The following is a 16,122-nucleotide window of genomic DNA, read 5'->3' as shown; positions in this document are numbered from 1 at the left end:
TTACTATTTACATTATCACTATTATATTACTTTAATGTAATTTTTATGCCTCCGCAGCAGCTATAGCCATGGCCAGAGACATTGTGTTTTCAGGTTGTCCATCCATCCGTCCGGACATACGTCCATCCGTCCATCCCATCCATCCCATCTTTGTGAGCATGATATCTCAAGAACGCCTCAAGGGGACTTCTTCAAATTTGACACAAATGTACACTTGGACTGAAGAATAAACTGTTTAGAATTTTGTGGTCAAAGGTCAAGGTCAGTGTGACCCCAGGAAATACGTTTTTGGCCATTACTTAAGAATTCTTATGCTAATTATGACAAAACTTCACAATGATAATTGATAGGATAAAATAATGATGTCTTGACATTTTATATCCAAAAGGTCAAAGGTCAGATTCACTGTGGCATCATATTGCAACACTTTTCTAGCCGTTACTCAGTGTCATATCTCAGGAACAGAAGGGGAAACATTTGGTCAAATACTTAACTGGTGACACTTTTTTGGGTGCCCACCTTGAAACTTTGCTGTTTGTATAGATCACCTGTGCTATTGGGGGAAGATCTGTGTGAACCATCCATGTTTTCGCAGACATGGATGTAAACTGTAAGAGAAATTTGACTGGCGCGCAGTGGCATAGAATTGCGGGGTGGTAATTCTAGTTTTTGCAGATGACACAATTTTATAAACCCCACCCTCCTCCCCAAAGCTATAACTCACTGTCAGTCTGCCTTTGATGCTTTTCAGTTATCATTTCCTAATCACGTACTTGTTTCAAATGCAGACAAGACCAACAGTGTACATGGTTCGCCACATCCACCAGTCTCTCACTATCCTTCCATTAAAACTATGAATAGTGCCAATATCACTCTCTCAGAGTCATGCCATTACAGAACTTAGGAATCAGAGTTGACAGCAGACTGTCATTCAAGATTCATATTTGCTTGACCAAAGAATTCAAAGTCAAACTAGGTTTTCTGTATAGACTTAAAGGTTGTTTTTCCTTTCTTCACCATAAAACTATTGCTTAGTTAACTTTAATGTTTGGTTCAGAGATATTCTGTACTGTCACGCTGCCCCATCATTACTTCAGCAGCTAAACCCTAGTTATCATAGTGCATTACACTTAATTTTTTTAATACAAATTTTGCACTTATCATTGCTTTCTGTATCACAAAGTTGGATGGACTTCCATATTGATCAGAAGAAATAATCATCTTATAATACTCAGCTATAAATCTCTGCTGTTGAAACTGCCAGACTACCTCACATCTCATGATGTCAGCGAGACTGTGAAATTCAAGTTTATGATGTAAGATAAGATCCAACTTTATGCTGGTAAAAAATGGTGTAGAAGAGCTTATGTGAATAGATAACATGCTATGTGTTTCAGATATCCATTAATCCTCTCTCTGAGGTAAAAAAAAGACAATTAATTTGTGTTCTGTGGTTGGAAATAACAAAGCAAAGAGACAGCAACGCCACAAAATCCACAAAAGAGTCAGTCCATACTGTCTAGTTTTAATAGATGTGTGTTTATTTATAGCCTCCAGAGCTAATTGCCATTTAATTATATTTGCTCAGTCCCTTTGTGCCCTCCCCTCCACCCAGAATGTAATAAAAGAGTTGTCATGCTAAATATGTCTTTGTGGATTTGGTATACTCAGCTGAGCCTGCTGTGTTTGCAATAAGACCAACCGGAGCACTCGGTGAGAGAGGGCTCATCTTCTACCAAATTAAAGTAAAGTAAGTGAGACATCCTCATTTTTCCCCACACTACAGCAGTGTACTCAGCAGTAGTAGGCTACTGTACCTGTGCCGAACCCTGCACCTGTGCAGCATCACAGCTCATGATAGAACCATGTTTTTGTTGTTTTTCAAGGCTTGAAACAAATGGTGCGCAACATAGTAAAACTTAATGTGGAATTGTTGCCAGAAAAAATAGACAGTGTTCCCTACTTATACCAGGACCCCACCTCTTAGACACAATATCATGTTTGAATATCAAGACTGTGGATCTTATTACAACCATTTCAGTCAGGAGAGACAGGGGAGGGAAGTAAGATTAATTGTTTAATACAGATTACCAGATGTGTGATGATTAAGATTTGACAGAAAGTCTTTTGCGCTTTGACTCCAGAGAGAGATTTTGTAATCAAGGGGCATCTGAGCAACAACAAGATAAATTCCCAATGGAGTTCAGACACTGGTGGTGGTGGATGATGACTGAGGCTGATGGCTGATGAGGCTGATGAATCTGCAAAGACTGAGCAGTGATGAGGAGGTGGAGGGTGCGTACAACTGCAGCATGAAAGAACAGGCAATAAGAGAGGGTGTGTTGCTGTGCTACTGGTTAACTGTGATCAGCTGACAGATCAGCTCCCGACAATGAGAGCAAGGAAATTATGAGAGAGCATGCCTGCAAGGAGTGAATGGCGGATGGTATGAATGGCATATACCAGGTTATTCCAACACACTGCTCTCACTTTTAGTTTTCACTTAAATTCAGACTCATTCAACAATATGGTTACATTTTGGTAATGTAGAAAAAGTGCCTGACCATTTTATGTGATTGTAAGATTATAATTAGTTTTTATGTTATTACAAGTGTGTCACTATAGCTCAGTAAACAAGTTGGGGACTGTCAAATTTATTTTGTGTAGCTGGCAGCAGAATGTGTCTAGTGTGAGTCGATGTGGGATGTTTTGTTTATCATCACAGATGTTTCTTCATTTTCTCCCCACGTTCCATCTCTCCCTTCCTTTGTGCCCGCTTGCTAAAAATGTTTGAATAGAGTTTGAATCTGATATGTTTGAAAATGCCTGGCAAGTAGGGCAAGAAAAAAGATTATTATGGGTCCTTGAAAAGTCAGGGAAGTGTTTTGAAATTTTGTCCATGAAAATTTGTGGGAACCCTCTGTGGGTCCATTTTTGAAAACCCACACTGCCTACACCTGTAAAGCTCAGCACCAGGACCTGACCCATTAGGGGTCATTAGGTCTAAATCAAAGCCACACCCTTTAATAAGAGTCCTGCGACCCAACCTGCACTCATGATTAAACACACGCGGGCTACAGTCACTCACATTAAGCTGGGTTCTCCGTTGTTGAATTACAAATCCAGTGGAGATGTCTCTTTCTCTGGCTTCCCTTGATGCCAGGATGGTGAAAACATTCTGCACAATCACTGCCAGGTTAGGAAACATTTCAGCATGCTCCTTTCACCACCATAAAACCTCAAAAGGATCCTCCTTGGGTGTCTCGAACTCGATATAGGCTGCCACCTCATCCTCAGGCTGCAAAGTTTCATCACTGGAGTCTTCCACACTGGTGACGAATGTGACAACAGGGTCCAAGGTTCAAGATTTAGATGTCAAAATATTACACATATACTGCACATCTTTTTCATTTGTTTAATTCTGAAAAAACAAAAAAAAACTTTTATTCTCACCTGCTGCCCGCCCACGTGTAGTTCATTTTTACCCGTGCCCTTGAATTTATACATATATATCTATGTATATGTACATATTTTGGCCAGACTTGCTGAAGATAAGAGATTTTAACTTATTCTACAGATTTGTTGTATTGAAGAGGCTTTCGCACACCAGGATAATCAGCTCCTGTCATCAGCTGCATTGGCATAGCAGAAAGTGCTTAACATGGAAAGACGGATTGAAGCAATGTTTCGGTCCTCTGGACCTTTCATACCTTTTGCTTCATTAAAAACCATTACTGTGTAAGTGCAAGTCAGTGTGCGGGCAATCCTTCTGTCCAACTTATTCTACAGAAAAAAAATATAATGATTTACTAATTGTTAGAGGATTTGCTGCTTTTCTCTGTTATTGGTTGGTAAACTGAATATTTCTGGGTTTGGGAATGTTTGTTGGGGAAAACAAGAAATGTGATGACATCACATTAGAGCTTTGATCAAGCCCAAAAGATTAGGGCGGACTATATGAACCCACATAGGTTCAGTCCAACCTGAGCCCAAACCCCAGCAGTAGTTTTGGGCCCAAACCCAATTAGAAACCAGAATTTCCACTGGAAAAAACAAACAAACTTTTTTTTAATATTAAGACATTTATTATACACTAAGAGCTGGGGTGTTTCCTCACACCACGTCTCCTTCTCTTATATCAGGGGTCTTTTGTCAGCTCTGCTGGTTTACAGTAATTGACTTATAATGACAACACAGCTTGGAAATTATTCATGACATTACACAGACTATAAGGTCTACATAAAGGAGAGGATTGACGGCACCACTGGCCACACACATGTGAACCAAGTGCAGCAGGATGCTGGTATATGACAGCAAAAAGACAGGAACCTCGACACTTAAGAGGCACATGACGAAGGCTTGCCATGGAAAGAAAGAGAGTCAGCCTTCAGTGTCCACATTCGTATTCGTATGTCGGGTTTAAACCGGGCTCTAGCTTATAATTACAGTTAAAGGGACTGGCCGGGCCAGGCTCGGACAGAACATGCACTTGCTCGGGTGAGGTCGGGCTGGATTTTTTGGGGCCGATCTAAGCTCTACCTCCTAGGCCCCAGGCTGTGTCAGGAGTTCATGCAGGGTAGAGCTCATGCATCAAGTTACAACCTGCAGAAATGAGTGTGGAGACCTTTCTTTACAGGTCACACACTCAATAAAAGGTTTGATGAGTATGAAAATGACGAATCAGATGCTGTATGCTGGGTCTACACAGGATGCCTTCAGGCAGTACTGAGTGTAGGTTACCTTCATTTGGCAGCGCTCAGAGCCCAACACACAATCAGTAGTTCAGTAGTTCTACTTGGAAAACAGTGTAAAACAGTGTGGCAATATCCTGTAGGTTACTGGTATAGTGTGAGTTATATGTGGCTGAAAGGCCACCTGTGTAGACACACCTTAAGATGTTGTCTTTCCCACAGCGATCATCAAAACACCAAATGAGGGATGTCATTCTCAAGAATGCTGCTTATTATCAGTACTCTTTTACTGATGTTGGGTTCAGATAACACGATATCAGCCAAACTACACAGTGTCTTGTGCAATAATCCATCATTTTATCTCATGTAGTATGTCATAGTAGACGACAACCGACACCGTGTCTGGAATGCGGTTGCCTTCCACAACTTCTTCCGTCACAGCCGTCACCAACAGGAACACAGAGCACAGACAGACTACTTTAGAAACAGGCCTTTGTTCTAGACAAAGGCCTTTATTTCTAATTCTCTCTGTATTTTCTATTATTTTTAATCTGCTCCTGTTGGCCCTGTTAAAGGTATAATATGTAGTTTTTCCACATAAAAATGTCTAAAAACAACTAAACCAATATTATATATTTTGTTTAGTTGTGTACTTTGATTATCAGAAATGTTTCCAACAATTTTTCAAACCCAGATAAATATGAAATATTAATAAAAGTTAAGGACCGTGTCATTAGGTCGCATGTCAATGGCGACGTAACTTCAGTTACCATAGCCATTAAATGAAGGAGAAGAAGAAGAAGCAGACCGGATGAGACGTCAGAGAATGAACGTTACTGTTGCTAGGCTAAGCTAACTCGTCTTGGATCATGATTATGCATTGACGGTTGCTGCACCTTCTGACACCAAAGCTGTCCCGGTAAACAAGCCGGTAAAACGGAAACGTACGGGTCAACCAAGCGATCCCAGAAGAATTTGGGATAAGAAGAGAGCTGCCACGGTCGGTTTCGGTTTCACGGAGTGAGGAATGTCAGATCTGTATCTGTTATATGACTACAACTCCCTTGATCCCACGCTACTTCGTGACGTCATCCAACTCCATCTTCTGTTATTGTTTTGGTTTGAGACCCCTAGCGGCAGAAAATTACATATTGCACATTTAAACTGAATGCATTCCGCAATTATTTTGAACTCAACACTTCCTGTATCCTTTTAAAAGTAAAAGCCCCTTATCGAACTTACACATATTAGGCATTACTGAGTTTTTTTCCATATAAAAACATTCTAGACAGTAGCATATGTTAACAAAATGCAGTAATTCATCAAGAAAAAACATTTTCCTGGTTAAATACATTGTAAAATTGCAACATTCAGTCATTTTCCGTAACTGCTTATCCTAGACATAGTCTATGTAATATAGAAAAAAATAATTGAATAGAGTAAGAGTATAATCAATGTACTAAAATGCATCTGATAAAAACATCTGTACAAAATCAAATACTGTCGATAACAGCAGACAGACGTCAAGATTATAGTAAATACAACATTGCTGTCTAGATAAATATGAATCCATCAATAACAAACCTATATAGAAAGCAAAAGATTGAAATAAAGATTACTGAGCTGAATAAAGCCAAGCCATCCCTTTATGTCAGGAGTAAATGGCTTTGTATGTATGCCAGTCATAAGATAAAGCACATATAATCCAGTCTAGAAAGGAAACTATTAGCATGACATTATGATCTCGCACTGGGTTTATACTGAGTTAAAATAGTGCCAAGTCCTGTTTACCATAAATGGGAAACTCAACTTGAGTGGTCACTCACTTATACCCTGGTAAAATAGAGACCCATAATATTATCATCATATTATAATCGCTAGGGGATCTAGAACATGAAATCAGATACCGCAACTTTCAGTGTCACTTAAAGTCCAGAGAAGAGCAACTTTTCACCAATCAATTTCCATTTTTTCCTTTCCTTTCAGAGGCTAATATCTTTTTATGACATTAACACCCAGTGTATATAATCATCATTACGCACCCTAATCAATGAGGGCAACAGGGACAAACGGCCAAAAGTGGATTTTGCCATGTTTTTAGTACAGCAATTTGATGTCAAAAATATCAACCATGCGGTTGCCGAAGATTTAAGAGTATTGAGTGCAATCAGTTTTATTTCAAGGAAATCTTAACTCAGACTTTACAGATAATCTTAATCTTAAAGTGTTTCGTGCAGTTGGACACTGATTATTATCCTTTAGCTGGACATTTGTCAATGTGTATAACAGTATAGATTTAAGAAAAGTGGGAGGAAGGAAAAAAGAAGAAATGGAATTTAACTTAGCATGCATACGACATTGACTTGAGTATCCAGTGGCACATACATGCATACATACACATTTGTACAAAGCACCAGACTAACAAGGCAGTGCAAACAGAGGCATCATTAGGACTCTCACCTCATGGTGCTGAGCCTCAGAATAAATGAACAGTAATGCTAATACCCTTTTCACAGGCTTGCTTTTCTACCGTATGACTAGCTTCAGAACTGATGATCACAGATCCACTGCTGCACATACGTGTAATGCTGCCATTTTCCATATTACACGAACAACACCCATTTTATGAGTAATTATGTAATTATTCACTGGGAGGGAGACACACTCAAAGTCAGGCCCAGAAATAAAACTGTTCATAATTTTAAAAGAGGCCAAGCTGGTGCAGTAAAAGTCATGTTGTCAGCTGATGTCATTTTCCAGGTATATTATTCAAAGCGGAGCTCTGGCTTCAGAGTGTTTGACGCTTTTATGAAAGATTACGTCACCGTATCCGGACTCGCTCGGGTACCTCAGAGTGTATCCTTATGAATGTGCCATATTGTAAGCTCTGGTGATTTATTACATGCAAGTAGCCAAGAGAGTTGTCATTTTATGAAGTTGCGCCACTGTTGTTCTGGTCTCACAGAGGGAATGCTGTCCTAGCCAGTTGTACCTCAGTTTCTACCACTCTGTTATTGGGTTTTTGTTTAGTTAGAAAAAAAAAAAGACACCTCATTGCCCCAGGATGCAGCATACGTACCTATATTGGTTGATGAAAAGGTACTTTAAGAAGTGGCTGGATTTCTTGTGAAATGTGCTGTGAATATTCATGGTCTCCAGTGGATTCACTATGCACTATATTGAATTTTTGCCGATATCTGATAACAACTCATTTGACTGATAACTGATACCGATATTGATATATCGACTTTTCTCCCTATCTAATTTTTGTGATCATCAAGTCTATCCTGTAGTGGAATTAACATTATATTGTGCATGCACACTTTTACTGTGATGGCTAACCAGCAGATAGAAACATGAAATGCAATGCTTTTCAGTGTATGTAGCCTAATATTAATTCATTGAGCAAAATAAGAGATAACATGTTGGCCGATTCTGTTAATAAAGCCAATATTGGTCCATACCAATGACGTGCAGATATTATTGTGCCACTACCTGGAGCTCGCATGAATGGAGCCTGGGTTTGTTGAAGGTGGCAGTGCTGTTTGGGCTGAGAAAGCCATGTGTAGGTAAAGGAGGTTATTGGGTTGGTGCGGGGAGCAGTGAGACCTGGCATTAGGGGAGTGTCTCTGGGACGCCAGAGATCACTGTCTAGCCTCCTGGAGGTGTCGTGGGACCAATTAGACGAAACACTGGTGAAAGGAGGTTCCCACCAGATGACCCCAAAGACATGTTAGTTATTACTGCTCACTGGTCTGTATAGTTAAGCCTTGCCATAATAGCTTATCATAGGGCTTAGGAGGTTATTCACTGAGTGCTGATCCTTTCTCTCGAGCACAAACTTCTTGTGTTTATTTGAATTGTGCATCCTTAATCTTTGATTGCGCAAGACACTCATTGTCACTAGTGCCACCATCAAAACACAGCTTACACTTGTTCACAATAAATATATCAACATTTGTCAGTAAGTTACAAGGAACTAATAGTTACAGCTGCAGTTGAGATACCATATATAATTACCATTTGTTGGTTCTGAAGATAGAAGCACTACAGTTCTGAGTGGCATACTGATTAATGTTGACAACCTGTGGCTACAGCCTGACAATGAAGTTTCATTAGATCTGAAATGTTGATTAAAGATTATGTATCTTACACATTGAAATGACAGTTGTTATCCACTTTACACCTATTTTTTTCACAAACTACTCGATCCAAGTACTCGAGGTCCTAATTCAGAGCAAAGTTGATCAGCCTAAAATATTAACTGGGAGTTTCTCCTGAAATTGACCTGATGCGATAAGCTAGATCAGAGTCACTGCTCTGTTGGTGTTGCTGAACAGCGGTCACAGCATATCGGAGTAACTGTAATTACCACTTTTCAATTTGTAAGTAGTGTTCATGTCAACAAACTCAGATTTTTCTGAAAGCTCCAATATGTCTGACTTGGTGCTGATTCATTAGCCATGGCAACACTGTGACAAATCAGGTCAACACAAATGTTGTGGCTTTCACTGAAGAAATATTGTAATTTTCCATCGCTCCTGAGGGTGGCATCCCTTGTTATCAACATCTCTCTTTCTTAGCTAAAGTAGACTTGGCAAAAACAATCTACTGGCAACTGGACAGAGTTATAGAATGATGCTGCCACCCTGAAGTGAAGAGAGAAATCAGCCCATAAATAACATTTTAAGAAGGAGGCTGCAGGCGAACTTTGATCATATCTGCGCTAGAGGCTTTGGCAGAGCATTTAGGCTTGGGTGGTATCTTTTTTTTCATACCTTCATACTTTCCTGATATTTAATGGGTGTATAAAAATATGACGGTATTTGTGTTTAAAAAACAAAAAAAAGTAAAAGCTGAGTCACTGGTGACTGGTTCATATCATTGTCTAGCCTACATTGTAAATTCACTCACTCAACTTAAAAGCTTGCACTCAAAACATTTGGTTTACAGTACAGTAACATAAAAGTTCTGAGTTCACCAGTCACATGACCCTTGTCTGACAGGAATTTTATGTCAGTTTATCATAATTTTTTGTTTTTGTTTTTAGAGCATTTAATTCTTTGTCATGTTACCGTAAGAAATTGAGGACACATTTTACAACAATTTCATCGAACTGTAAAAAATATAGGTTTATAGATTGCTAGAATAAGGCAAAGAGATGAATTCTGAACCAGGAAGCAATCTATAGTTCACCTTAACACGACATCATGTTTTTGTGTTATTTTGACAATCCGGGGCATTTGTGTATCACAATTTTGTGTTTGGGGTTTACTATGTTGTGTTGCTAATATGCAAGTAGCCTACTTAGACAAGTCATATTGAGTCTAAATACTTATTGCTTATCGACACTTGTTGCTGTGGTGGATACCAGCACATCAGTGGGCTGAATGGAGATGACGTGTTGAATAAAAAACATGTGGCTAATAAACTGCTTTTGTAGTTGGAAGAAGTCATCTTAAGAAAAAGCAAAAATGACAAAACCTTACTTTCTGGTGTTATTGATTTTTATTTCTCAATAAGGCTGGAGAAATACATTTTAAAGGATCAAAATCTTGACTATTAAACCCTGTAATAAATCCCAGTGATTTAACTTTTTTCTTGAATAGCACAGATGATGGATGTCAGCGGTAAGATTGGACAGAGTCTTACCTCTAAAATATTTATTTGTTTATTCACTTCGATGAGAGATAGATAGATTAGATACTTCACAGAGTATGTTGCCATAGTAACTAACTCAAGGTTACGCTGAACTGGTTTTGTGAAACGGGAAGAGTTTCCCTCATCTCAGGCTTAACATACTCAGAGTTTTCACTAATCCTGCTTTCTGAAATAGGGCCCTGATAGCAATATTATGTAATGAATTTATCGAAAAAAACAAAATGAAAAACTGATCAATATTTGAGCCGCATTCCCCCCTCTTTGGAGGCCAGGAAGTGAGACAATATTTTTAAGATCATACTTATTTCATATATATATATATATATATATGTATAAATCCGGGCGGCACGGTGGTGTGGTGGTTAGCACTGTCGCCTCACAGCAAGAGGGTTGCTGGTTCGTTCCCTGGTGTGGGAGCCCTTCTGTGCGGAGTTTGCATGCTCTCCCCATGTCAGCGTGGGTTCTCTCCAGGCACTCTGGCTTCCTCCCACAGTCCAAAGACATGCAGAGTGGGGACTAGGTTAATTGATAACTCTAAATTGTCCGTAGGTGTGAATGTGAGCGTGAGTGGTTGTTTGTCTCTATGTGTCAGCCCTGGGATAGTCTGGCGACCTGTCCAGGGTGTACCCTGCCTCTCGCCCAGTGTCAGCTGGGATAGGCTCCAGCCCCCCCGCGACCCTCAAGAGGATGAAGCGGTTAGAAGATGAATGAATGAATGTATAAATCCTTTGATAATAATGTTTCACCCCATAGACGGAATTAGTGTGTTGATCATTTATAAGTTTAAGATTTTTTTTGGTAGGACATGATTTGCCCCAGTTCTTAAGATTGGGTGAGTTATATTTGTCAATACTCCCAAAGAGGGGCAGAGACATTTTTCTTTACTACTAGTCCTGTAACAAAATATCCCCACCTCTTGCAGTCGCCGTCTTTCTCAGCTCAGTTCCACCACTATACTGATCTCTGGTGGTGCATGCTGTGCTCTACAATACATTGCCTCAATACAGCATTTGCGTATCAGTTTAATAGAAAGACGAGTGTCTGTATTTTTTTTCTTTATAAAGATATTTTTTGTGGCATTTTGCCTTTAATGAACAGGACAGCCAAGTATGAAGGGGGGAGAGAGAGAGAGGGGGGATGACATGCAGCAAAGGGCCACAGGCTGGATTTGAACCTGATACATGGGGCACCTGCTCTATCCACTAAGCCACCGACGCTCAGAGTGTCTGTATTTTTGATGGTATTGAACATCATACCTTTAGGATTTTCTAAATTCCTCCGCAATACCTTGATACCACCTGAGTATGCTTTTAATGTTTTTTTGTGATTTTGTGTTCTGCAGAATGAATTTCCATTATGATGCATGTGGTGGAGTTGTTGCTACTAGACAAAGATGGATTTATTTACAGAAATGTGGCTGAAAGCTTGATCATTTGGCATGATTATACAATAATAGTTTGTAATTGAAGACGGGCCATTTAATCATTTGGCTTTATCACACTCTGGTCTGTTGAAGCTTGCATCAATGGATACCTAATGCCAACATCTAGTTGATTTTTTTCCTTTAGTTTGTAGCAGTCATTTCAATCATGTTCTTGAATGTGCTCTTCGTTTCATCTCTCATCTTGCTCATCTCCCTTCAGGCTCTGTCTCTCACCCCTTCCCTGTCATCTCCTCTTCTTGTCATCCTCCTTCTCTTCTCTCACCTCCCTCCCTCCTCCACCACCTCCCTGTGTCTGCTCTGACAAACGTTCATGCATTAAAGACCCAGCTATGCCTCTTGAATACCAACCCAACTCCAGCATTGTCTGACAACAGTGGGGGAAATTCTCCGCACTCGGGGCGTTCCCCTGTGAGTAAGCACTGCACAGGACAGACTGCTATTCCATTGATGGGGCACATTAACAAATCAGTGGCTGCGCCCTCCACATGCCACTGCTCTATGACTAAGAGGCCAATACGGACTGCAACCTTGACACCCACCCCCCATGCCCTTTGATGAAGAGTAATATTTTCTTCTCCTGTGTCTGTGCTCTCTGCTGTCTTCCCCATCAGGCTTCAGTGGGGCAGTCATGATTCCGCTGGAGGGAGAAACAATCAATATCATTAGAGCAGCCAAAGCTCTCCTTACCCTTGGAGTGTAGATAATGCGGAGTTAGCCCCTGTGCCTCCAGTGGGCCATACTGGACATAAAGATGAATAACAGCTGACTTTGCTACCATGGTAACCTCTTCAGAGTTCCCCTCACCCTCTCTACTTGCCATCCCCCCTATACGTCTGCTTTCTGTACTCTGGTGCAGCAGAGTCCGCGTGGACTGAACAGACTAAAGCTCCTTCACAACAGCAGAGAAATTAATGGAATTTTCCAAGGAAGTCAACAGTAAACATGCTGCAGTCCCCTTCCCAATCCACAAAGAAATACCATCCTCTAAACACCTGTAATTATAATAACTCACAAACAATATGTACTAATTATTTAGTATGTTAGCTACACTGACTTCCCACAGCCAGTCACAATCACCTGTGGGTCCATCATGACAAGACTCACTCCAAAGGGCCGTTTAAACCAAGAACAGTAACAATAACTAGGACAATGTGAGCATCCACACTGATGAATGGTAATGTTCTTTAACAGAGACACTTGTCATTAGGCTACCTGAGGTAATGCTAGATAGCCTATATATTGCTCCACGTTGGAAGGTCACCAGGATACACCCTCAACAGCCGCCATCTTTGTCACAAAGATGTTAACCTTTGAAGGTGACGTGTCCATCATTCCACATTCAGCTTTTGGACCATTTTAAGCGTGCCAGTAGTACACTGCATTTTCCCATACTTAAGAGTTTAGTACAGAAGTCTGCAGTTTAACACACACTGTTGTGTCTGTATTTGATATACAGCACCATCTCTATCAGTCACATCATGATCTGCATGATCCACAGTCCAGTTGTGCCCCATGTATTTACATGTTGGCCTATAGCGTTGTATGTGGAGGTCTAATCAGTCAGAATAAGTGAAAATACCTGTGAGGATGTACAGGTCCTTAAATGTTAAGCGCAAATGGTAAAAATATGAAGATCAGTGCAGTTTGAGTGCGTCTTGTAAAAATACCAGCCACCAGCTAAAATACAGAGATAAGATCTTCAGTCTTGTTTGTTTACTTCAAAATCACTGAGATTAGGTTAGCATTAGGGTTAACCCTCACCCTGTCTGACACTGGAGTTTTGTGCCAGGGTGGTTAATCTGTGAGTGTGCAAGATGCATAGATAACAGAGTGAGAGAGAGTGTGTGTGTGTGTGTGTGTGTGTGTGTGTGTGTTTTGTTTCTCTGCCATGGTGATATGCCTTTGGCGAGGGGTGATTCATCCTCACTTACTTCTTCAGACTCTGATGAGTACTGTGGCCCTGCTGGCTTCAGTTTCCAGATGACTGAAATTTTTTTCTCTCCTCTTCCTGTGTTGCAGTTGAAAGGGAACTGGTTCAGAAGAGGACCTTCACCCGATGGATGAACCTGCATTTAGAAAAGGTTGGTTGATACAGCTTTATAAAATGGTTGCTACAAAAAAATATGAAAAGAGGACACTCAGTTATTATAGAGCTGCTTGCTGAGCTTTCATTTAACACCTGGGTGGAGCAAGACAGCCTCTTTTATGGCCACCCCACCCCAAATCCCAGGGTACTGTAGCTCCATCTTCACCACAGACTGTATCATAAAGATGAGATTGCTCTGCCACGCTCACTGTATGTGTTTAACACTGCGGCAGAGACACGTGCTGTACATAAACAACAGTTGCAGTCTCTCCACCTCCCTCTATGAATTATACATGTGGTTGTGTGAAACTGCCTGTGTGCAGCATTAAAGTCTTATTAGGATGTAAAGTGTTACTCTGAGAGAACAGTGGCAATGTTACAGGTCTAGCTAACCCAAGGTGGTTGTTTTCCTCCCCAAACCACCCAGCTAGCTGCTGTACAGTATGGGAACAATGGCTGAGTGGATAAGGGGCCCCTCCTCTGCTGCCTCTTGGAGCTTTGGGACAAATACAGGAGAAATGCCCTGAGGGAGCCAATGACAATCTTGTCAAGGAAAGGAACTAGAAACCAGGGCTGTATGGAGGCCCAAAGGGGACACTCAGCTAATTTAAGGGGAAGAAAGGTCAATGAGTCCAGGGTGAATGCGTGTTATTCATATGGAAAATGTTGGGTTTTTTTCAAAAAAAAAAAAAAAAAAATAAATAAATTTTTAAAAAAAAGAGAGAGAAAGAAAAAAGTAAAAGTAAAAATCAATAAACTTAACTAATAAAGGAACACATTTTCTAATGCTGTGGGAGTTATTACAATATATTATATATTATTTCATATATGTATATGCATATATATATAAATCTGAAGGCCGTCGGTCATTTTGACCGGTTGCAATTACCGCCCCTGCCCACTTGGCTGCCGTTTTCACACTACTGAGAAAAAGTCATTCATCTGCTTCATGTAGCGTTGTTGACATAACGCCCTGGATGTGGAACCAAAGCACGGCGCCCAGCAGCGGAGGCAGTTTTCAGTCAGCGCCCATGTTAACCTATCTGACTGTCCACATAGGCCACTGAGCAGAGCAGAACACCCGTAGAGGCAGCGCTTCAGTTCGGCGTCTGGTCTATTTTTCACGGGAGCTGCGAGCGCTTCTGTCAAGCTGGATCGAGCGGATCGTACCAAACAGGAAGTCGGACACAGAAAAGATGAGAGAATCTGGCCAATTTTCAAAATAAAATAACAGCACGCACCGAGGAACATGAGGAGAAAATACCGTGTGTATAATTTAAAATAACACAACAGTGCATAACCGAACACATTTTTCAATACCATAATCACTTCATTACAATTTTAATTTTGTGTCACCGAGCCTACAGGCATAACTACATAACGCCCTGGACACACCGGACGCGTTAGTGCCGTCTGGTGTGTCCAGGGCGAAGCCTAATGGCACGGGTGTGTGAATGTCTGTTCATCTTTTCGTTCATGTCCTTATTAATGCACACTTTGAATATCTTTATTATCATTTAAAAACAAAAATTAAAATGACCGGTAAAAATATATTATGACCGGATTTTTATGACCCTGTCGGTCAAAATAACCGCGACTAAAGTCTAGCGCAATGTCTGATATATATATATATATATATATATATATATATATATATATATATATATATATATATATATATATATGTGTATATGTATATATATGTATATGTATATATATATATATATATATATATATACATATACATATATATATGTATGTATATATATATATATATGTATATATATATATATATATATATATATATATATATATATATATATATATATGTATGTATGTATGTATGTATGTATATGTTCTTGCCATAATATGAATTTTAACAGTTGTCCAATAGGGCTGTCGGCTGTGTATTAACCTGACTTCTGCACAACACAACTGATGGTCCCAACCCCATTGATAAAGCAAGAAATTCCACTAATTAACCCTGATAAGGCACACCTGTGAAGTGGAAACCATTTCAGGTGACTACCTCTTGAAGCTCATGGAGAGAATGCCAAGAGTGTGCAAAGCAGTAATCAGAGCAAAGGGTGGCTATTTTGAAGAAACTAGAATATAAAACATGTTTTCAGTTATTTCACCTTTTTTTGTTAAGTACATAACTCCACATGTGTTCATTCATAGTTTTGATGCCTTCAGTGAGAATCTACAATGTAAATAGTCATGAAAATAAAGAAAACGCA

At 40.0% G+C, this 16,122-nt stretch overlaps 1 protein-coding gene across 1 annotated transcript in view; it reads left to right on the top strand.

Annotated features, from left to right (window-relative positions):
• Positions 1-16,122, top strand: part of clmna (calmin a) — an 82,064-nt gene that overhangs the window by 30,397 nt on the left and 35,545 nt on the right. The window contains exon 2 of the mRNA XM_033641865.2: positions 13,816-13,877. Within this exon, the coding sequence (XP_033497756.2) occupies positions 13,816-13,877 (62 nt within the window). The remainder of the gene's footprint in view (positions 1-13,815; positions 13,878-16,122) is intronic.

Source organism: Epinephelus lanceolatus, chromosome 15 (assembly GCF_041903045.1).
Source record: "Epinephelus lanceolatus isolate andai-2023 chromosome 15, ASM4190304v1, whole genome shotgun sequence".
Lineage (NCBI taxonomy): Eukaryota > Metazoa > Chordata > Actinopteri > Perciformes > Serranidae > Epinephelus > Epinephelus lanceolatus.
Note: the sequence above shows the minus strand (reverse complement) of the source record. Positions and strands in the feature narration are given on the sequence as shown.